The following is a 24,372-nucleotide window of genomic DNA, read 5'->3' on the forward strand; positions in this document are numbered from 1 at the left end:
CTGTAGCTCTTCACCGTCAGAAGGGCGGTTCTGACAGTCAGTCAGGATCGTCCTTCCTTACAGCAGCATCTATAGCACTGTACTGTGAGAGGTGGCATTGCCTACTGCCCAGTGATGACACTGAGTGGTGAGGAACGCCCAACTACTTCAACCATTTGAATACTCATAGTTAGATTTCAGCAAATTGAAGCTGACAACGTGGAATTCGTTCCAAATTTCAGGAAAAAATTTGATTTGCATAGAATCTGGATTTCCTCACTCATTCTAACGAATTGCATTTTGTTCCTAAAATGGCAGCTGCACATGTTAGGACATAGGACAAGGAACTCTGAACACGGGATCACACACAATGCCATACGTGCAGCCAATCAGCAGCCGGCCAACTCTCTGCCATCTTGTTTTCAGAAATTTTCCTTTATAGTTGGTGCAGGAAGAGACATCAGCAGGCGCAAGGAAAAGTGGGAGAAATAAACCAAAACTCTGCAGTTATCTGTTCATTTCTGTGTTTGATCTAACAGTATGTCAGACAGAGAAGTGACAGGCCCTGCATAGGAGAAGGGACACAGGTCGCGGCAGATTAAGGGGGTTTTGAAGCAGGGGTCACTTCCAGAGGCTTGAGCTTCCAGTGTTAGCCAGTGGTTATGTCTTGTGTCTTGACCAGCAACCCATCGGTTCTAGAATGGGTGACTCGGTCATCCACTTCATCCCAAGTATCACCAGATACCCACAACCAAGAGTCAGTGGGTTCGTCAGACATAATCCTTAGTTGGCATGGCCCGGGAGCAAGCCCTGTGCCCTCACCTGTCCTCTTCCTGCCTCTGTCCTTTGCTGTTCCCTTAGCCAGAGAAGTACTCTATGCTGTGGAGAAGTTAGCTCTGTAAAAGCAGTGGTGCAGACCCAAACAGTAAAGACTGGTTTATTGAGGAAAAAAAAACAAAACAAAAAAACAGGAAAATAAATAAACCTTGACTTCAGGCACAAAATGAGCAAAACAAAATACAGCCTTAACGTCAGGCAAAATCAAAATAAATACCTGCTTGTCTGAGCCACTAGCTAAACAGAACTTTTAACCTAACTATATGTGTGGCTTACTTCTAGCCACACGAACAAAACAGGCACAATATAGTCTCACCAGACCCGAGTTTACAGGACAGAACCTTGCACCTCCTTTCACCTCATGGAACTGCTCTACAATGCAAGAGCTGCTGCCTTTTCTGGGCCAGTAATGAGCTAATGATCTATACCTGGGCTGAGGAGGAAGCCAGCAAGTTGGTAGCGTGGCCGGGAGTTAGCAGGTTGGGAGCAGTGGGAGGTCAGGAGCCACACGTGCCCGAGGTAGACCACCCACTTCACAGGATCTGGAAGAGACTTCCGCCACTTCCTGCAGTAGGCGGGCAAGTAGGTTTTGCAGGAGCCTACCTGCCCGGAAAGCAGTGGTGCAGGGGCTCACGTAGGCACTGACGATAGCAGTCAGTCAGTGTATTGAATGTGTTGGGGGTAAAATCACCTACTCGGCGATGAGGCAGTTATACCGCTGGGAAAGTTGAACATGGCCAATTTGTGGACAGAAGGTGAAGCGTGGCCATGTTGACAATATTGGCACCACAGCCCTGCCTCAACATATACAGAGTCACCATAAAGTGGCCTGGGAGAAGTAAGGCTCCAATGTGATGGTCCAGCCTGTCGTAGCAACTGCTGCATCACCTCATTTCAGGCAATCAGAGCTCCACCACTTCAGTCGAAGGAAGCTGTGTGTCCTTCCCATAATCTGCTGGCCCTGATGCTCCTGCTCCTCCTAGTCATTGTATCAGCAATCAATCAGTGAAGTGATTTCAAAGAGACAACAGTATGCGTGCACTCATCCAATGGTGCAGAAAATGAATGTGCTCCAGTCCAATTTGCTGGAGCTGCATTCCCTTCCTTTCCAAGTGCTGGACTGAGCAAAGGTGGAGAGTCCCATGCCATCATTTCTTTGCCAAGAAGGCAGTACCGTTGTGCACAAATATGTAGAACAGAAGGTGGTTATTAACTGGTGGTTAACGTCCATTGCCCTCATCTATCATAGGCTAAGAGCAGCAGACATTAAATAGAAGATCCAGATATGGGGCTCCTTTGTTGTGTTAAAAAAAAACATGACGGAAGCTTTCTGCCATCATGTTTTATTTACTTTGCTGACGAAAGAAAAAAAATAGCATGCAGCACTTTTACTTCCACTATAAAAGTAAACAGACTTGACAGAAGACCGTGTCCCTCATGATGTTTACATTAGAATCAATGGACAAATCTACATATACGGAGGGGGCTGTATCCATTATTATGATCATACACAGGGTCATCCTATGACGGATGACAGCAGCATACATAAACAATGGTATTGTTGAAGTTTAGTTACACTTAGATATTCTTTTTTTGTTTATCTAAATGATGGGTGCATCTTATAGTCTAACAAACACATTTGTATAAGCTTATATGTTATCTAAACCAGGGGTCTCAAACTCAATTTATACGGGGGCCGCTGGAGGTAGAGTCTGGGTGAGGCTGGGCCGCATCAGGTTTTCCACAAGCTATGCTCGCCGCAGCAAATTTAGCTCCGTCCAATTTAATGATGACTCCACCCATTCTTATTTATTTTTCATGTGCCCCCACACAGTATCACCCTCCTACAGTCACCCGTACACTATATGTCACCACATTATAATGTTCCCTTCCAACTGCCCCACAGTATTAGGTCCCTCTCCTGGTGCCCCAGTTTAAACTGGGGGAAACTAGAGGGGACATGAAACTGGGGCAGCTGGAGGGGGACATAAAACAGTGGGGGTAGTTGGAGGGGGCAATAAATTAATGGCAGCTGAAGTTGGACATTAAACTGGGGGCAACTAGAGGGGGACATTAAGCTCAGGAGGCTAGAAGCAGACATTAAACTGTAGGGGTAGGTGGACAGTGACAATAAACTGTGGACAACTAGAGGCAGACAGGTCCCCCTCCAGCTACTCCCACGGTTTAATGCCCCCTCCAGTTGTCCCCAGTTTAAGTGCCCCCCTTCATCTACCCTCAGTTTCATCTCCCCCCACCATTTCTCCCCAGTTTGATATCCCCCTTCATTTGCCCCATTTTATGTCCCCCCTCCATCTTCCCCAGTTTCATGTGCCCCATCCATCTGCCCCAGTTTCATATTCCCCTCAATCTGTCCCAATTTCAGATACCCCCTTCATCTGCCCCCATTTTCATGCTCCCCCTTCCATCTGTGACCCCAGTTTCATGTTTCCCCCTCCATCTCTGCCCCTAGGTTACTGACACAGACACACGCACACTCCATCTCACATTCCTCTCAGTACTACATCTCTTCATCTTTCGGCCGACACACTAAGACACGCCTCCAATAGTCACGTGACGTCTGACGTCAGCTTTTATTGCTGTTATAAGAGCGGGGGAGTGATCGGAGGAAAGTTTAACTGTTTTACTTAAACTTTCCTCCGATCACTCCCCCGCTCTTATAACAGCAATAAAAGCGATGGGTGATCAGTGGAAAGCTAGTACTGCTGAAGTTTAAGACTCAAGGACCTGTGTGTGACGTCAGATGTCACGTGACTATTGGAGGCGTGTCTTAGTGTGTCGGCCGAAAGATGACTATAGCGGGGCATGCAGGGAGCTGCGCGGGGGCCGCAAGTTTGAGACCCCTGTTCTAAACCCTTCTTTATATTGGGGTACTTTGCCCTGTTGGTAAACAAAGCCATAGATTCAGTAAAGCAGATCCCTGCCGGCTAATTAATTTATTTACTACCTCATTCTCATTCATTTCGCCTCAAAATCTGCCTACATACAATGGTGTTCTATGGAGAACTGGGGCTTTCGTTTTTCTGCTAGCAGTTTTTTGCTGCTAGCAGAAAAGAGTAGCGACATGACCTTTCTTCAGGCGGATTCCACCTGAGGAAAGCAACAGAAGTAAATGGGAGGCGAAAAACTCGTTTTTGGTGTGTTTTTTTTTTTTTTTTTTTTTGCGAAAAACGCGACCGGCACTTTTAGGGGAGGGGAAAACCCCGCCTGTGGTTTTTACATGTGAACTAGCCCATTTACACGTAGCCCATTTTAAGGGTCCGTTCACACAGAGGAAAATGGTGAGGAATTTGGTGTGGAATTTCAGCGCTGAAAATAAGCCTCCCATTGACTTCAATGGGTTCCTTTTTCTGCTAGCATAAAAAGGAACTCATTGAAGTCAATGGGAGGCGCTTTTTTCAGACGCTGAAATTCCACACCAAATTCCTCACCATTTTCCTCTGTGTGAACGGACCCTTAAAAGAGCACAGAGTAGTAGAGTGTAGGAGCAGCAATTATTTGAGTGTCTTTTGTAGCAGCTTCCTCTTCCCTTCTCTCTCTCCTCTTTATAGACTAATACGTAGAGAATAAATGAGTGAAAAATGGAGACAAAAAGTTATTTAACCCCTTAAGGACAGTGAGTAGTTTGAACGTTCATTCTCAGCAACTGTTTTAATATTTTTCATATCTGCCTTTGATAAAGCTATATGAAGTCTTACTCTTTGTGTCACAAATTGTGCTTTCATTTTGTGCGACATTTCATTTCATGCAACATTTTGTGGTGCATATTTTGTTTTGATTAGCTTGTACAAACGTTTGTGAGGTGCAAAAAAAACCCCTACAATTCTATTACTGTTTTGTTACATTTTACCACTTTCAATAAATGAAACGTAATTTCTTTTAAAAATGAATAATTTTCCTGGCATCACCATATATTTATTTTTTTTTCGTTTACATTTTTATTGACAGAGCTATGTCAGTGCTTTTTATTGATAGGATAAGTTGTTTTTTTTGGTACCAATATTTGGCATGTGTCACTTTTTATTGCTATTTTTGGAGGAGACTAGGTGACTGAAATACATTTAATTTTTATTTATGTATTTGCAGTACATCACACACAGTATCCCTATGTGCAATAGGTATAGGCAGGCAGGAGGCTGTTAACCTGCTTCCTGGCTGACATTGCAACACTTGGCATTTGAAGCGTTAAGCTTCTGGATTCTGTATTTTCTGATTCTAAGGGTAAGTTCAGACAGAGTTTTGTGGTCTGTAACCTGAGGCGGAGGCCACCTCAGGTTCTGGACCAAAATACGGGTAGCCACGGCTGAAAGCCGGTGCACTGCATCAGCATCCAGTCAAGCTCTCCGCTCTGGATTAGGCCCAATGAATGGGCCTACTCCGGAGGAGGGTGTGTCTTCAGGCTGAATCGTGAGGCGAAACAGCCTGAAGAATGAGCATCTCTCTTCTTTTTCTGGGAGTCGGAACAAACCGGCTCCTGGAAAAAAGACCTGACTGCCTTTTTGGCCAGGATTTTGAGGCGTATACGGCCTCAAAATCCTGACCAAAATACTCCATGTGAACTTACCCTAACAGTTATTCCTGGCTCTTGGCTTTGTAACGAACTATATGCTCAGCGTGAAATAATAGTACAGTTAAGAGCATAAAAGAGAAAATACATTTCAAAGATTGTTATTTTCACCTGTTCATTTCTGGAAAATTAGAGGTACACTTCTGGTCTTTTCTTTACTTTTAGAGTCCACCCAAAGCAGAAGCAAGTTGCGACAGCAATAAGGAAAATGCTGGAGAATCTGGTGCTGAAGGATCTTCTTTGGAAAACACCCCTGAAAAGTGTAAGTGACAAATTTCTGTTTTGTAGTTTTCCTTAAAGCAATTGTTTTTAAGAAATTATTTTTTTTTATTTAAACCCTCAAGAAAGCAGGGTAGTTTGGTGACTTTTTTCATATTTTCCTTTTCTATGAGTACATATACATAATGTTTGGATTAGCTTTTATTAAAAATTTTTGGGCTCCGTGTAAAAAACAAATCAAAAATTCATTACGATTATGGCAATGCATTGACGTATTTATTTATTTTTAATTTTATGTTAATTCTGGATGGTGGGGGCTTATATGCACATTGGGATACCTAACAAGTTTTTGGTTCTCGTGTTTTGTTTTGTTTTTTAACCACTTCCATACCAGATCCTTTACCCCCCTTCCAGACCAGGCACATTTTCAGGTTTTAGCCATGTTCCAGTTTAACTGCAAATTCTTTTTCTATTACTTTGCCAACCTATATGTATTTGGTCTCTTTTTTCTCGGAACATAATGGGCTTTCAAGTTTTATAACAAAATAAGTGATAAATTTAATCTTTTTAGAAAAAAGCAGAGGGAAAAGGGTAAAAAATGTGTAAAAAAATGCTTTTTCTACATTTATACACATGATAGCCTCAAAAAAAAAATGTAATAAATATATAGATTCTAAAATATATTTTCTTATTTCTGCTGTTTGTATTAATACCACATTTGAGTATTTTCTCCATTATTTGGGCCTACAGCAGAGCCTGCAATGAATGGTGTGCAAACCGCTGCGTTTCTGCATCCTAAGGCCCTACGGGCCGAAAACACCGCTATTTGCCCGCAGCGGAGACGCTATGGGAAAAATCGCGGCGTTGTACAGTGCTGACAAAGTGGATGGAATTCATGTGAATCCCATGCCCACTTTGCGGAAAAGATCGCAGCGCGGACACGCTGCGATTTGCAAAACCGTTGCGGTTTTGGAAGTCGCAGCATGTGAATTATATCTACGGAAACGCCGGCGACTTTCCCGTAGTTGTAATGGGAAGAGAAAGACCGCAGAAGAAAACTCTGTAATCTTTCTCTTCAAATTGCTGAGGAAAGAACCGCAATGCGTTAACGCCCATGGGGCCTTATCCTCAAAGCATAATAATAATTTTTATTTATGGGTCACAAAAAATATGAATTTATGTATAAAATAGAAAGATAGATAAAAGAGGATAGATAGACAGACAGATAGATATGGGATAGATAGATAGATAGATAGATAGAGTAGAGTGGGGGGGGCACTGAAGGGTGGGGGGAGTGTGTGTATGTGTAGTGATTTTTATTTACCAATCTTCCTCTCTGTCAGGATCTGAGGAGAGGGAGATTGGTATCAACTTTTTATACTTTTACTTACTAAGTAAACTTTATGTGAGCAGTGTGGCAGGCTGTCACAGTGCTCACATGCCCCAGAGACCACTATGTCCTATCAGGGTGGTCTCTGGGCAAAACTCTGTGATCATAGCTGTCTTCTGACAGCTGACCACGGAGCATTGCTGGGGGTGGAGGCAGAAGTGCTGATCTCCCTCTCTGATAAGCTGAAGGAGAGGGAGATTAGTGTTCAGCCAATGAAGTTTGTCACTATGACAAACTTCCTTGTGATCGCTGTGACTGGCTGTCACAGCGATCACACACCCACAAAGGCTGGTCTCCGGGATAATCTCTGAGGTCTCCGCTGTCTATTGACAGTGGAGACTTCGGAGCTATGTGCAAGGGGGTGGAGAGAAGGAGGGGGAGGTGCAGAGGAGCGTAATCTACTCATGCACCATACGATGTGATCGCTGTGACAGCCTGTCACAGCGATCGTATGCCCAGAAACCACACAGGCTGGTCTCTGGGCAAAGCTATCAGGTTTCCACTGTCAATAGACAGCGGGACCTCATAGCAAAGTATAGGAGGGGGTGGAGGCACAGCGGAGCAATCTGCTGATGTGCCGACTGTCTTTGTGATCGCTGTGACGGTGTGTCACAGGGATCACATACCTGGAGACCACACAGAGTGGTCCCTGGGTGAACCTCTGAGGTCTCCACTGTCTACTGACAGCGGGACTTCAGAGCTCAGTACGATGTGATCGCTGTGACAGCCTGTCACAGCGATCGTATGCCCAGAAACCACACAGGCTGGTCTCTGGGCAAAGCTATCAGGTTTCCACTGTCAATAGACAGCGGGACCTCATAGCAAAGTATAGGAGGGGGTGGAGGCACAGCGGAGCAATCTGCTGATGTGCCGACTGTCTTTGTGATCGCTGTGACGGTGTGTCACAGGGATCACATACCTGGAGACCACACAAAGTGGTCCCTGGGTGAACCTCTGAGGTCTCCACTGTCTACTGACAGCGGGACTTCGGAGCTCAGTACGATGGGAGGCGCAGTAGAGCAAGTTCTGCTGGACGTACAGGTACGTCCTGGCAGAACTAGGCAACCACCTTCTGGATGTATATAGTCTATGGGCGGTCCGGAAGTGGTTAAATAAATAAATATGCATACTGTGATCGCTATTAGTCATGGCATACAGGGGGCTAATACGCCATAGCCAGAGTATCTTCCGACTCCTAAGACTAGTTTCGGGCCTCTGCTTTGTAACACAGGTGAGTGGAGGAGGTTAATGCTGCAGACACAGCAGTACAATGCCGTACAATTACGGCATTAAGTAAATGCTCAGCCTGATGTAATACTACAGAGAAGAGCAGGAAGGGGTTAATACTAACTGCAGTTTTTTCTAACTGAAAGCATGCAATTGTATGCAGAACGATGGCCCTCTTTCATGATGTGTTTATCAGTAAGTGATCTGTTGTATTTTGGCAGCTGTGAGCCCTACAGGTCACAGCTGCCAATATTGAGATATTGATATTGAGAACCAATGCATTCATATCATGCATAGTGTGCTGACTGTTGGCTCTCAGATTTCTATTTTACATTACAAGAGTTGTCCAGTCACAAGTTACCACAGGGCAGGAGATAACTTGCTGGTTGGAGGGGTACTGAGACCCCCCTCCAATCATGTTTTTTGGGATGTTTTACCTCAGTTTGGATGGAGTGCTTAGTCAGAAATGCAGTTCACTACAACATTCATTTTATGGGACTACTGAAGTAAAATATTCTCCTATTTTTGGAAAACCTGACAACCTCTTTAAATTTTCCCAACATTTAATTTAATAGTACATCTTAATGTTGGGTACAACCACAAATGATCACAGCAAGCACTGATTGTGGCTATTAACCATGTAGATCAGGGGTCTCATGCCCGCGGGCCAACTGTGGCCCTCGGGACGATAGTTTGCGGGCGACGGGTGTTTATAGCGGCCACCCGGGAGTCAAGCGCTGGAGGAAGATGGGACCCGAAGACTTCACTGGAAGAGGTGGCGTGGCTAAAGATGACATCGGACCCTGAATGCCTGCCCACCATGCACGATAGATAAGTTTAACACATTCTTTTTTAGAGTTTTATTTTAAAACAGCAGGCGGGGGGGAGGTAGTTTTAATATAACTTTAGCGGTGCCTGAATGGCATTTTTAAAGGGTATTCACGCATATGTGGGGCTCTATCAGCATAATTTTGCTGATATAGCCCCTTTAATGAGTATCCAGGTTGGTTGCCAGTTTCTAAATTGTGTATATAGATAAGGAGCACGCTCAAAGAAATTACGCTCTGCACTCAAGTCAGGGTGAACAAAGCTTCCGCATTATTTACTACAAATATCATCTTATATGGCCTTGGTGGCAAAACTATGGCACGCGTGCCAGAGATGGCATCCTGAGATGGAACAGATTGTACTTTGTGGGGGCCCCTTTCTCTTTTTATATCACAGTATCTGTTTTATAGCAGGTGTGATATTAGTACAGGCTGTAATAACATTGCACAGTCATTATAAAATAGATCCTGTGAGATGTAAATAGTCAACTTTAATTGTTCAAAATTATGCCAAATGCAAACTTTTACCTTTCAGTACAAAGTTGTTTGCATCGTTGAAAGCTCTATAAAGACCGTATTTTGCAGGTCCATAATTGTCTGCAATTGTCTATCCGCACAGTATTAAGTTTAATTTGCTGTGTTGGTACTTTACATTAAATTAGTGGGTTTTGGGTTGCAATTCAGGCACTCTGTCTCTAAAAGGCTCACCATTATTGTTATATAGCATTATATGTAGGAGTTGACCTGTGTATATGTGTCAACTTGCTATTGGTTGAACTGTCTGAGGTTCCTCTTTCTCTCATCTGACTGTTGCACATGTTTTGAGGTGTAGTCCAGGATGTAAGCGCCATCTTTCTACGCTGATATTCAGTTGCACGTCACAAAAGAATTGCAACAAGAAACACTTATAAGTCAAAGCAGACACTTGGTTAATAACAGTACTAGAAATAGATCTGTTAATATCACAAATTGATATTTTATCTGTAACACACGTAAGTTTTCTGAATATGGACAATACCATATGATAACAAAATACTGTCCCCAGAGGCAGGGTGCAACAGAAGTGCAGTATTATAAAGAATTGTTTAGTACTTCAGATTGCAGCATAGTTCTAAAAAAATATATATATTTAAAAAAAAAAAAAAAAAATTCATTTCCCAATTTTATAAATGAAAAATGGGGAATGAAAGAAAATGAAAAATTGAAAATTAGCAGCAGCAGGAAGGGGTGTAAGGAATTTAGCAGTTGACCAAGTTGTGCAGTGTATAAGCAGAGGGCTGGCTGTTGGGCTCCGTTCCCACCGAGTAACGCGCCACTCATTCTGACACACAAACACATGTCAGAGTGAGGCGCTTCAAAACAGATCCCATTGACTTCAATGGATGCCAGCTTACGCGTGCTACACGTTGAAATCAATGGATTACAAAGCCTCCCATTGATTTCAATGTGTATCGTGCGTAAAACGGCACCCATTGAAGTCAATGGGATCTGTTTTGAAGCGCCTCACTCTGACACTTGTTTACGTGTCAGAATGAGCAGCGCGTTACTCTGTGGGAACGAAGCCTTACTAAAGAAAACACCTGGAAAGATAGCAATACAAATGAAAAAATGCAAAAATTATTTGAATAACACAAATGAAAAAAAATGCAAATTCAAACTCGTACTGCATGTACGAAAAAGTGCTCGGTCCTGAACCAGGAAAAATGGCACAGTCCTGATGATGTGGTTAAATCCTAATATTTTTTTAAGGATTTTTGCGCATGGGCAGTTTGCAGAAAATACAGTTTGCAAATAAGGCCTGGTTCACATCTGGTGCACCTCACCAGTTTCACTGAAGAATTGTGCAGTCGAGTGCTACGTGTAAAAGCTGTTTTTTGTTTTGTTTATTGGGATACTAAATTCCAGTTCCTAATGGACCTGTGGTTGGTTTGGTTTAGTTTCCCAAATCAACCCTATAGACTTCTTATTTAACTTTTATATTTTCTGGTCATAACATTTTTTTTTTTTCTGTAAAGCTGGACTTTTTCTTACAGCTGAAAAGTAATCAAACGTGAAGCATGGAAGCGTCCGTCATATTTTACATTGGAGTGAACTTTCAGTCTGTTGCGAAAAAGTCTGTTTAAGCAATTGTCAAAAATGTTGTTTTTCAGTCCCAGCAATGTGATTGGAATTTTAATTTAACCTCATACACACATTGCAGAAAAAAAATCGTCTGCCAACAAAACAGCATGGCAGTTATATCTGCAGAAAAGCTGTTTTGCTGTTGTTTTCTTGCCCCCATGTTAAAGCTTCATGGACTGAAAGTAGCAAGCATTTTCTGTTCTGTGGCAACATGAAAGTTAACAATGTTAACAGCTAATTAGGGAAAACTGATAAAAACAAAATTGTGTTAAATCCCTGGACAATTGTAGTCTTCTCAGCCATCAATAGGGGCATGCTCCAAACCAATCCAAGAATTCATCAAGAGTAGGCTGAGAAGATGGCACACTGTCCGTGTCTGAGCTTTTATTTGTCAGGCATCATGAAAACAGTCATCACTGGTCTAAACAGCAATGGGCTGTTCTGAGCACACCCCCTCTTATGACTACTTCTATTTTGAGGAATTTTTAGTGTCTCTGTCTTCTTAACTTTTCATTTTAAGCTGATGAAACAAATTGTTGAAAAGCTTATTTATTTATTTCCCTCCTCCAAATTTAAGAATGGCTTGGAAAGTAATGGAAATATCCAGGAACCAGTTACTTCTCCCTACTGCTAAATTGTCTCCTGGATTTTAAAAACTGCAGCAAAATCTGCAACAAAAAGCTCAGCTTTTCACTGTGTGACCTCAGCCTTAGCCTTTTTCTCTCTGTGTGTTCTTGGTCTGAGTTTGTCTATTGTAAATTCTCTAGTGACCATAGTGAAAACTACAATATTACATTTTGTGTAAATCATAAATTGAAAAATGACAAAACAAATTTTCGAAAGATTTGAAAGTATGTTCTAGCTAAAAGCATAGTTCAAACAATGTCATTTTGAGATGACCGGTTCCCTGTAATAACTATTGTCTGGAAATTACAGCTAACATATCAGAATCGCTAGCAGAATCTGCAGCTGCTTACACAAAAGCCACAGCAAAACGATGTCTACTGGAGAAAGTAGAGGTTATCACTGGAGAAGAGGCGGAGAGCAATGTGCTACAAGTAAGGAAATATCATATGTTGTTTAGAAAATTTGTCTTATTCTAGATCAAGTGTTCAGCAAAATAGTGTTCCAAATACAGGACACTTGCACTCAGTGCGGGAGCTGCTAGTGCTTTGACTTGTAATTTTTGTAATTTTTCATTACTAGCAATTATTTACATTTCAAACAATAGATCTCTGTGCATATGCAATGTGAAAAACAAAAAATGTAGTGAATGGGAGCTGAGCTGCAGTAATGTCACACAAGAATATGCAAATAAGCTTCTCTTGATGGGGGAAAGAAAAAAAAAAAAAAACCTCACTTTAGAGCAACTTTTGGAAGGTTGCTCACTATAATTCAGTGCCTGATTGTCCATGAAACTTAGAGACATTGTCTGGGATTAAAGCCAAACTAGAACATCAGTTGCAAAAGGAAGAGAAACCTGTCGCAGGATGGCTGTTTGAGGGTTATTGCCCTCATAAGGTACAAAGACAAACATTTTCCTTGCCCTCATAAGTGCTAAGTAAGGTACTAGTTTGGCTAGTTGCTATGTCTCCAGGCATTGATATAAGGAATTACCTTTCAAAGGTGGCAATAGTTTTTTCCTTATTTTCATCAAGGAGAGTTTATTTGCGTTTTCCTTTCCTAGAATTTCTAGTAGACCATGTAAGCACCACAAGGTTGTCATTTGTGTCTGTCTCCATATTTGTTGTAATTTCACTACAGTGACTTTTATCATTTGGGGTGCTCCCCACACAAAGTCCCCACCATTTTTTGATTGCTAACCTATCATAAGGATAGGTCATCAATCTTTTACCTGGAAATTGTGATGAGGAATATAGTTATGAAACCCTCAATGCACCAAAGAGCTGTCCTTTCTAGTGCCCGCCTTCTGTTTTATGATTTATATGCATAATGCTGGGCCGTGTTAGTCATAACAGGAAGGTAGCTCCTGGATGTAATGACAGCAGCAGGGATGCCTTTATTGCACCAAACCAAAAGACCCATTAGCATATCAGGGGGAAAAAATATCTCGACAACAGACGCACTGATTGGAAGCAAAAAAGTGACCCCTGACTATGATTTTAATTCATTTGGACTGTTCTGGTGACAGTCTGGTTTTATTTATTTATTTTGTGAATTTTCTATATTTAGTAATCTTTTAATAGATTAAAAGATAATATATAAAATTAAACAACTGTAGAGTAATTGAAAGAAAACTTTTTTTTTTTTTGTTTATCTTTTTATTCTTAGATACAGTGCAAGCTGTTTGTGTTTGATAAAATGTCTCAATCCTGGGTAGAGAGAGGAAGAGGTCTTCTACGACTCAATGACATGGCCTCTACAGAAGAAGGAACATTGCAGTCTAGACTTGGTGAGTTATTCCTGAGAAGCATGTTCAGTTGCAGAGTTCGAAAGATAGGCAACACCGATCCTCACTGTTTATAGTCTCCGGGTCATTTTCTTCCTCCCCTCCAACAAGTGTTGTGATTGTAGCGTGGCAATGGGTTGTTATGGCAATTGCAGGCCTAATATTGGCCCCAGTGGGTGATGTCATCGTTTTTCTTCTAAGACCTGCAGAATATATTATAATGTTTTGTACTATTGAGCAAAGTCCCTAGCGCAGACTAGAAAAGAAAAAAAAAAAAAAAAAAAGTAAACATTGTTTAAAAAATGTAGAAAAAAATCATACTGTTTCTCATTTAGTATGTTTTTCCATATTTTTGAAATAAATGAAAACTTACACGTATGTAATTACCTGACCTGTGTTACCATTGCACTACCGTATATACTCGAGTATAAGCCGACTTTTTCAGCACATTTTTTATGCTGAAAAAGCTCTCCTCGGCTTATAGACGAGTCAGGGTCCACGGAGCACAGAAAACTGGAAGGACCTGGCTTTTGTGATTGGCTTTTCATGAGGTCACGTGACTGTGATGTCATCAAAGGTCCTGCAGCCACTGGTATGTAACATCTGCAGATAAGGTTGAGTCTAAATCCTAGTAGCTCCGATCACATGGTCATGACGTCATCAGAGGTCCTTTAGCACACTAGGCTTTAGCATCTACCCTGCAGATGAGTGGCCAGGATTCATTGTGTCTTATGGAAGATGTCTGTTGTATGGAGGAGAGGAAGCTACAGTAAAGTGAAACACACAGGTACCTTCCTTTAGTTACTCTGCCTATTAATGTCAGACATTGGGGGTTATTAATTTAGTTTAAGTAACTCCGAGTGCCTCACATTAATAATAGTTAACCTCATCATGTCCCTTATATTAACCCCTGTGTGCCCCATACAAGGGTTACTAATATGTGAGATACATGAGAGTACTAATGAAGTTCCTTAATTATGAAGATACCTAATTATTACTTCCATATGTCCCACATATCAGTAACTCTTATGTAAGGCACTCAGGGGGTTAATGTGAGGGACATTATGGGGTTAACTGCTATTACTATGAGGTATATGGAGTTACTAAGCTGCAGTGCACATGACCAGACTTTTTATCTGCAATGGTGGACCCCCCCCCGGCTTCCTCGAGTCAATAAGTCTTCCTAGTTTTTTTGTGGTAAAATTAGGGGCCTCGGTTTATATTTGGGTCGGCTTATACTCGAGTATATACGGTATTTCAGCTACACGGCAGATGGCATCAAAAAAATCTAAATCTTAATTTTTGTTTATCCTGCTATCAAAAGAATAAAATACAAAGTGATCAAAAAGTTGCCTGAATCTTAAAATAACACCTATGAAAGCTCTAATTCATCCAGCACAAAAAAAAACCCCTATCACACAGCTATATTGATGGTAAAATAAACAATTTCAGAATATAGTGACAAATAATTTTGGATCTCATTTAGTTTCATTTCCTAAAAATATGGTAGTATGGTGATAATAGAATAAAGATGTACTAGTTGGTTCCTGTGAGCAACAGTTTTTTTTTTTTTTTTTCTTTCTTTAAGACTATTTTTTAACTTCAAGTCCGAGCCTAAAAGTACCTTCATGACCAGGCCTCATTTTTGAAATCTGACATGTCACTTTATGTGGTAATAATTTTGAGATATTCACTGTAAGGGGTATCTCACCAGGAATTAAGAAATAAAACTACACCTCCCACTCACGTTCAGAGCCAATATAATTCCTCCTTTCAACACACACCCACACTAGCTGATTATAGTGTCTCCGTCTTCCAGAACAAGCTATTTCCCTGTACCAGCCGACCGCAGCCAATAGATAGCGGTCCCAAGGTAATCAGATATTGTGAGCCAATAGATGCCAGACACTATGTGGATAAATAAACCAGCCCAAGTGCTAGGCCAATAGATGTCAGTTGTCTTCTAAATAAACCAGCCCACCTCCCTGCGTGCCGGCCAGCTGAATTACACACAGGGATGTTGATTGGCTGCATTCATCAGCAAATCAGAAATGATATAGGCGGACATTCCTCTCAGTAAACCCAACAGCACTGGCTAGAAGAAAATAGCTCTTCTATACATAGATAATCAGGAGCACTGGCTTGGAAAGAATAGCTCTTCTACACATAGATACCACGCATCGGCACGTATGCCACTGCTCCGTTTAAGATATCAATACAACGGGACAACAAAAGGAGTACTACGTGCATTGGCACATATATAACTACACTCGGCACAAATGTAACCATATTGGAGCATCTAGAATACAGCACAGACATTAGTGGATGTAGAACTATCAATAAATACGTAATAACCATGCTTAAACAAATGCAGTACCACATTGATCCATAAATATATTGGTCTGTACAATACAGATGCACAAATAGTAGATTCACTATTCTGAAGTTAGTAGAAGACCAGATAAGTGTGTTCCAGGTAAGTATATTGCAGTACCCCGAGTGTGTGAAGGAAAAATATACTGTATATAGAAGGGAGAACAGATATATTCTATGGGGAAAAGATACAAGTATAGGGAAAAAAAATTAAAACGCATTGTCATCATGGCAGATTGAGTTCAACACTATTGAAAATGCTAACAGCCAAAGCTGTGCAATAACTGGGAGTAAGTTGACCAAATCTCCTAATATAAACAGAATGAGATACAATAATAAAGGACAAAGGTCCCCAAACAAATTCATCTAGGACCCTAACCTAAGAAGCAGGTAAAGTCCAGCATCTCGTTTAATCCCTTGGGGGCCATAGTATCCAGCCTAAAGATCCATTGGCATTCCTTCTGAAGGATCATAGAATCCCAATCTCTCTCCCCCCCCCCCCCCCCCCCCCCCCGTGTGGAGGTCTGATCACTTCAATCACTTGGAATCTTAGGCCACTCGTTTCCCCCCCATGAAAGGTCATGAAATGTCTAGCCACGGGAGTGTCCCTCTGATTCTCAATATCACAAACGTGATCTCGTATTCGCCTCCTGAGCTGCCTACGGGTTGTCCCCACATATTTAAGTGGGCAAGGGCAGCTCAGGAGGTATAACACTCCCATGGTAAAGCAGTTCGCAAACTGACGACACTGAAATTGAGAAGGCGATCGGGAAATAACCAAGTATTGCCTTCAGACGAGGAAGGAACCTTAGGGATCGCCTAGTGCATAATTGTTTACCCCCGGTCTCTAGGGACAGTTGGTTATCTAGGGAGGTCCTTAAAGGGACGTATAAATGTGGCAAATGCACAGAATGGCCATCAGTGCTTCTGATTATCTATGTGTAGAAGAGCTATTCTCCAAGCCAGTACTCCTGATTATGTATGTGTAGAAGAGATATTCTTTCCAATCCAGTGCTTCTGATTATCTGTGTAGAAGAGCTATTCTCCAAGCCAGTGCTCCTGATTATCTATGTGTAGAAGAGATATTCTCCAAGCCAGTGCTCCTGATTATCTATGTGTAGAACAGCTATTCTCCAAGCCAGTACTCCTGATTATGTATGTGTAGAAGAGATATTCTTTCCAATCCAGTGCTTCTGATTATCTGTGTAGAAGAGCTATTCTCCAAGCCAGTGCTCCTGATTATCTATGTGTAGAAGAGATATTCTCCAAGCCAGTGCTCCTGATTATCTATGTGTAGAACAGCTATTCTTTCCAAGCCAATGCTTCTTATTCTCTGTGTAGAAGAGCTATTCTTTCCAAGCCAGTGTTCTTGCCTATTTATATGTAGAAGAGCTATTCTCCAAGCCAATGCTCCTGATTATCTATGTGTAGAAGAGCTATTCTTTCCAAGCTATTGCTCCTGATTCTCTGTGTAGAAGCACTATGCTCCAAGCCAGTGCTCATGATTATCTGTGTAGAAGAGCTATTCTGCAATCCAGTGCTCCTGATTATCTATGTGTAGTACAGCTATTCTCCAAGCCAGTGCTTCTGATTATCTATGTGTAGAAGAGCTATTCTTTCCAAGCCAGTGCTTCTGATTATCTAGGTGTAGAAGAGCTATTCTCTTCTAGCCAGTGCTGTTGGGTTTACTCAGAGGTGTGTCCGCCTATATAATTTCTGATTTGCTGATGAATGCAGCCAATCAATCTCTGTGTGTAATTCGGCTGGCCGGCACGTGGGGAGGTGGGCTGGTTTATTTAGAAGAGAATTGACATCTATTGGCCGAGCACTTGGGCTGGTTTGTTTATCCACACGGTGTCTGACGCCTTGTGGGACAACATCTCCATTCCCTTACTCATAGCCCTTACCATAGGGTATGAGTAAGGGACTGGAGATGATTTCCCGCGTAAGCTCCTCTGTCATTTTCTTGTATCTTGGATTTATGATTGAAGATCTTTTCCTTTTATTCATAAATGAAGTCAAAGTATTATATTTTATTAATTACTGGCGTGTTGTATACATCTTCCTACAGTGCTTTAAAGGGGCTCTATCAGCAAAATCATGCTAATAGAGCCCCACATATGCGTGAATAGCCTTTAAAAAGGCTATTCAGGCACTGATAAAGTTATATTAAACTACCCCCCAGTTTTAAAATAATACCTTAAAAAAGAATGTGATCTATTTACCCATCGTGCACTGTGGGCGGGCATTCAGGGTCCGCCGTCTTCCTTCATCCACGCCTCCTCTTCCTGCGATGTCCTCGGGTCCCGTCTTCCTCCGGCGCTCGTGAACTGACATTGCTAAAAAAAAAAAAAAATGGCCTGGGCGCATGCGCAGTAGCCGTAGTAGAAGCAGCATGCTACTGCGCATGCGCCCAGGCCATTTTTTTTTTTTTTATATATATATAAATTTTTTTTCTTCTTTTTTTGCATTTATTAACCCCCTGTAATACATTAGACAGGCAACCTGCCTTCAAAAGAAATGACAATTTGCAAAGGTCTGATCACTAATGCAATGCAATGCATTAGTGATCAGACCTTTGCAATTGCATTGCATTGCAAAAAAAACGTAATTTCTTTTGCGGGCTGCATAGAGCACTGCAGACCGGCCGGGGAGCCTTTACAAGGCTCCCCAGCCGGTCCAGATGCCGGCGATCACCGAGACCAGAAGGGTTAATGCCCACGGTCGGTGTGGGCACCGACCGGAGGCATTAGCGCTGGATGTCTGCAGACACCAGGCGGCCTCCCGGGTGGCCGGCATGGTTAAACACCCGGCAGGATGCCGGGTGTTTAACTATGGCGGCCACCCGGGAGTCGTTCATCCAGCGCTAATGCCTCCGGTCGGTGCCCACACACGCTCTCATAGAAATGAATGGAAGCGCCCGGCACGCCGATTAACCCCCCGCTTGCCGGCTACTTCCATTCATTTCTATTCACTACGTCTTACTTTCAGGGGAGCGCCTTATATTAGGCAAGGTAGCAAAATGTCTGCCATGACTTACTTTCGGGGTACGTCCTATTTTCAGGGAAACACGGTATATGTGGTCATAAACTGCAGTTTGGGCACACAATAGGGTGCAGATGTGAAGGAGCACTATGTGGCTTTTGGAGCGCATATTAAGGGCTAGTTCACACGTGGGCAAAGGGGCGGATTTTGACAGCGGATTTCGCTTCAAAATCCGCCCCTTTACAATGGTGGTCTATGCAGATCGCCGGGCTTCTTTTTTCCGCTAGCGGCGGGCTGCTGCTAGCGGAGAAAAGAAGCGACATGTCCTATCTTCAGGCGGAAACCGCAGCGCGCTGGGCCGCGGCTTCTGCCTAGCGGCAGCACTCTCCTGTGTCTGTTCATTCATTTGAGCTGACGTAGGAGGGGAAGACCGCGATGGTCGCGGCAGGCGGGTTTTGACCAGAGAGAGACGCGGCTTGCCGCGGCTCTCTCTGTGTCAAAACCCGCACGGACCCCCCAACGTGTGAACTAACCCTTAGATTCTTGGTTTTTGGACGTTTTGTCATATTTGCAGAAACCCTAAAATTGCCACTATGAAATGGGGTTATTTCTTGAGGAATTCCAATTTACTGGCACTTCCAGGGCTGTGCAAAAACATGGTGTCCAGAAAGTACCTCTAAAGCTGTACTCTAAAAGCAAAAAAGAAAAGTGCTCCTTCCCTCATGAGCCCTGCTTATGTGCCTATGCAGCAATTTATGCCCACATATACCACTTTTTTGTACCCAAAATGGCCCACTTAATAGTTTTAGGAGTTCATGTTTCTGATGCCCCAAAGTGGGTGCAGCAAATTGGGCACTGAAATGGCATATTTCTTTAAAAATTTAAACTTTTTTTTTTGTAAATCTTATTTTATTTGGATTTTACATCTTTTGCAAATACAGGAGTAATGCAACACGCAAATTGAAATGAAATGGGTAACCTCTCAAAACAGGTATCAAACAGACTGAATAAGGGTGAGCAACACCCAGTAATTGAGATTATTAATATTTAGAACTGTTGAACTTGTACATTCAAGAAGATAAGTGAACCCGTAACAAGAACATTTGAGTAGCAGAAAGTAATTAGTCGTATGTGTTACAAAGTCTTCAGCAGAAATCAAGCGATTGGTAGTAATGTTTTGTATATTCTTTATATCCAGGTGTAAACAAATGTATATGTCAGATTACTTGCTAGATACACTAGAGTGAGAAGGTAAAGGGGAAGAATAGTTAAAAGAAAAAGAGTGAAGGTGGGGGGCTGAAGTTGTGGGGTAGAGCTAGCTCTTGAGATATGAAGAGATATAATATTATCAATATGGGGCAAAAATATCTCCCATCTGCGGGTGAGGGGGTGTCTTTATTTAATTGAATTAAATAAATTGTGGTAAGAGTTGTGCCATGGTATCTTAGCCACGGAGCCCATATTTTGAGATAGTTGACATGTGTGCCCCTTGACCAGTTCAATAGCTCCTCAAATCTAGAGATTTGCTGAACTTTGTCAATCCAATGTGATATGGGAGGAGTATCCATCTAGAGCCAATAGCACAGGATGATGGCTTTAGCTGCCTCTATCAGATGTGTAATCACATCATTTAGGGAGTTTTAGAGGAAGTAATGTCTCTAACAATTTCTTGCACTTGCTTCCAAAGGGGGGCAATTTTGTCACATTCCCACCATATGTGTGCTTGGGTTCCTCTTAGATCAAGGCATTGCCAACATTTGTCTGATTCAGCTAAGTTGTGGGCATATAACCAAGACTGTGTTCTGTACCATCTGGTAAGAGTTTTATAGTGCACTTCTTGCATTTTAAAGCATGTAGAAAAACCATTAGACTTTTTAAGGACACTGTTTATAGACTGTTTATACACTGAGGTGGTGGTGCTTATCGCTTTCTTACAAATTGAGAGCTTTCTCATTAATGGGATATTTCAGAGGATCATTTTTTCAAATTGTGTCAGAGGCCTCTTCAGAACTACAATTTCAGAAACGGAGGAGGCACACCATTTGTAGTGTTCATAATGAAGGGAGGACAGTCTGACGTTTGGGAGCATCTGTTGGAGAAGCTCAAACAAGAGGGGTTTGCCATCTCTGAAGAGTGCATCTAGTCTTCTACCTGCGAACTGAGACCAGAAATCATCCTGACTTCTTACGTTTTTAGACAGGAGATGGGGGCGTAATTCTGCGGGGTTGGTTCTTGAGGGGGATGGTGCTAGTTGACTCCTGAGACTGTGCCAAACCTCACAAGGGCCTTTTAGTAAGAGCTCTCAAGCCTGCTGCTGAACTTGTTTCTTGCACTGTACCCGTGATTGTTCCGGCATCTCAGCACCTCGCTGGAACGTCATATTGAGTGTGTTACTGGTGTTGATGATCCGCCTGGTGCGACGTTTTGGTAGCTGTCAAGCTGGCCTGCTGCTGAACTCATTCCTCGAGCTGTGCCCGTGAGTGTTCCGGCATCTCAGCAGCTCGCTGGGACTCCATATAATGAGCGTGTTGTTGGCGCCGATGATCCTCGTCAGCTCCGCTTGAGGAGAGCTCTGTGACTTCTGGCTACCTTAACCCCTTAGAGAGACATCCCAAAAGTGTGTTAAGGACCAGGCCTCTTTTTTCAAATCTGACAGTCACTTTATATGGCAATAACTTTGAGACGGTTTAAGTTACACAAGTGATTTTGAGATTTTCTCGTAACACATTATACTTCATGTTAGTGGTAAACCCTAATCAATATTTTTGTATTTATTTATTTAAAAAAATTGCATTTTTTTTCCAAATTTCCATCAAATTTCCTATTTTCAAAATGTGAAATTCTCTTCTCTTTTCAGGCAGATAGTTATACCACCCAAATACATGAATAAATATTATCTCCCATATCTCTGCTTTATATTGGCATTATCTTTTGATTGTCCTTTAATTTATTTTGGACATCACAAGGCTTTAAAGTGTAACAGCGATTTTCCAGATTTACAAGAAAATTCCCCAAACTAATTTTTTAGGGACCACTTCAGTTCTGAAAGGAATTGTAAAGGCCTATATAATAGAAACACCCCCAAATCACCTCGTTTTCAAAACTGTACACCTCAAATAATTAAAACAGCTTTTGGGATGTTTGTTAACCCTTTACGCTTTTCATAAAAATAATATGGAGGTGAAATTTAGACCTTTTTTTTCACTAATGCCTTAATTTAGCCCTAAAATTATCACATTCACAAAGGGTTAAAGTAGAAAATGCATCTGACAGTTTGTTGTGCAATTTGTCCCTTGCACAGAAATACCCCACACGTGGGTGTAAACTGAGTTTTGGGCACACGGCAGTGCACGAAAGGGAAGGAGCGACACTTGGCTTTTGAACAGCAGATTTTTCTGGAATAGCTTTAATGCGCCATGCCTCATTTGCACAGCCCTTAGCGTACCAAAACAATGGAAACCCCCCAAAATTGATCCCATTTTATAAACTACACCCCTCGCAGAATTCATCAAGGGGTATAGTGAGCATTTTGACCCTACGACTGTTTCACAGATTTTACGAACATTGGAATGTAAAAATGACTAAAATGTCACTTTATCCCCAAAGTTTTCAGTTTCACAAGGGGTTAAAGTAGAAAAAGTCCCCCACAGTTTGTTAAACAATTTCTCTTAAACACGGAAAAACCCCATATGTGGTCATAATCTGCTGTATGGGAACATGGCGGGGCTCAGAATGGAAAGAGCGCTATTTGGCTTTTGAAGGGCAGATTTTGCTGGAATATTTTTCAGGGGCCATATCGCATTTGCAGAGCTCCTAGAGAACCAATACAGCGGAAAAACGTATGGAGGAGAAGTATGGGATGGCACTGCTGGTTCTATTTGTTTATGAACATATTTATGAAATACTTGAAATTGCAGATCCACGAGAAAATGACTAATTTTTAGAAGTACCGGGGGTGCTCAACATCCAAACAGCATTTTGTAGAAATAATCGATAGGAAGGGCACTCCTTTATTCGGGAAAACAAATACAATAAAAAGCAACCTTCTGGGAGGGACAGACAGCATATAAGGCAAAAAAGTAGGCAACAGCTGTTTCGCGCTCCTCTGAGCGCTTTTTCAAGCCTCAAATGCGAACAGCGGAAAGCCCCTAAAAGTGACCCCATTTAGGAAACTACGCCCCTCATAGAATTTTTCTAGGGGTAGAGTGAGCATTTTGACCTCACAGCTGTTTCACAGATTTTATTAACATTGGGATGTAAAAATGAAAAATTACTTTTTTTCCCCCAATAAATCGTCCATTTAGCACCATATTTAAAATTTTTGCAAGTACCGTATTTTCCGGACTATAAGGCGCACATGCACGGTTTCCTCAGAAATCGAAAGTGCGCCTTATAGTCCGGTGCGCCTTATATATGGATGGAAGCAGCAAAGTCTGCATGCTGCTTCCATACATTGCAATGGGAGCGTGCTATTCGAATAGTATTCGCTCATCTCTAACTTCAATTGTAACTTAAGCGAATACTATTCGAATAGCACGCTCCAATTGCAATGTATGGAAGCGGCACGCAGACTTTGCCGGCGGCCGCCGCTTAACGCCTCGCGTGCCAAGCGCTTCCATTCATTTCAATGGAAGCGTTCCATTGAAGTGAATAGAAGCAGCTGGCACGCGGGGGGTTAAGCGGCCGCCGGCAAAGTCTGCATGCCGCCGCTTTCAATCACATATAAGGCGCACCGGACAGCGCTGCGCCTTATAGTCCGGTGCGCCTTATATATGAACCTAGACAGGACTATAAGGCGCTCATGGGTAATGCGCCTTATAGTCCAGTGCGCCTTATAGTCCGCAAAATACGGTAGTTAAAAGAATTAAAATCCCCCACAGTTTGTTACACAATTTCTCCTGAACACGGCACACCCTACATGTGGTCATAATCTGCTGTATGGGTACATGGTGGGGCTCAAAATGAGAAGAGCGCTATTTGGCTTTCGGTGGGCATATTTTGCTGGAATATTTTTGAGGTGTCATGTTGCATTTGTTGAGGCCCTAAAGTATCAATACAATCGAAACCGCTCAAAGGTGACCCCATTTTAGAAACTACACCCGTCAAGGAATGGATCAAGGGGTATTATGATTTTGAGACTAAAAACGCTTCCCAAAAATAAAAAAAATTTAAATTTTTAAAGAAATGTTCCATTTCAGTGCCCAATAGGTTGCACCCACTTTGTGTTGTCAGAGACCTGCACTCCTAAAACTATTAAGTGAGCCATCCCGAGGGGCAAAAAATTATATATGAGGGTGTAAACTGCTGCCTGATGACTTTTTGATCACTTTTTATAGCACATTTTGTAAGGTGAGATGGCGAAAAATCACTACTTCTGGCGGGGTTTTCCGGGGTTTTTTTTTCTGCTGTATACATTAAA

At 42.1% G+C, this 24,372-nt stretch overlaps 1 protein-coding gene across 2 annotated transcripts in view; it reads left to right on the forward strand.

Annotated features, from left to right (window-relative positions):
* Window positions 1-24,372, forward strand: part of RANBP3 (RAN binding protein 3) — a 126,290-nt gene that overhangs the window by 69,584 nt on the left and 32,334 nt on the right. For both annotated transcript variants that reach the window (XM_075283490.1, XM_075283496.1), the window contains exons 11-13: window positions 5,567-5,663; window positions 12,122-12,243; window positions 13,478-13,598. In XM_075283490.1, the coding sequence (XP_075139591.1) occupies window positions 5,567-5,663; window positions 12,122-12,243; window positions 13,478-13,598 (340 nt within the window). The remainder of the gene's footprint in view (window positions 1-5,566; window positions 5,664-12,121; window positions 12,244-13,477; window positions 13,599-24,372) is intronic.

The sequence above is a fragment of the Leptodactylus fuscus genome, chromosome 1 (assembly GCF_031893055.1).
Source record: "Leptodactylus fuscus isolate aLepFus1 chromosome 1, aLepFus1.hap2, whole genome shotgun sequence".
NCBI lineage: Eukaryota > Metazoa > Chordata > Amphibia > Anura > Leptodactylidae > Leptodactylus > Leptodactylus fuscus.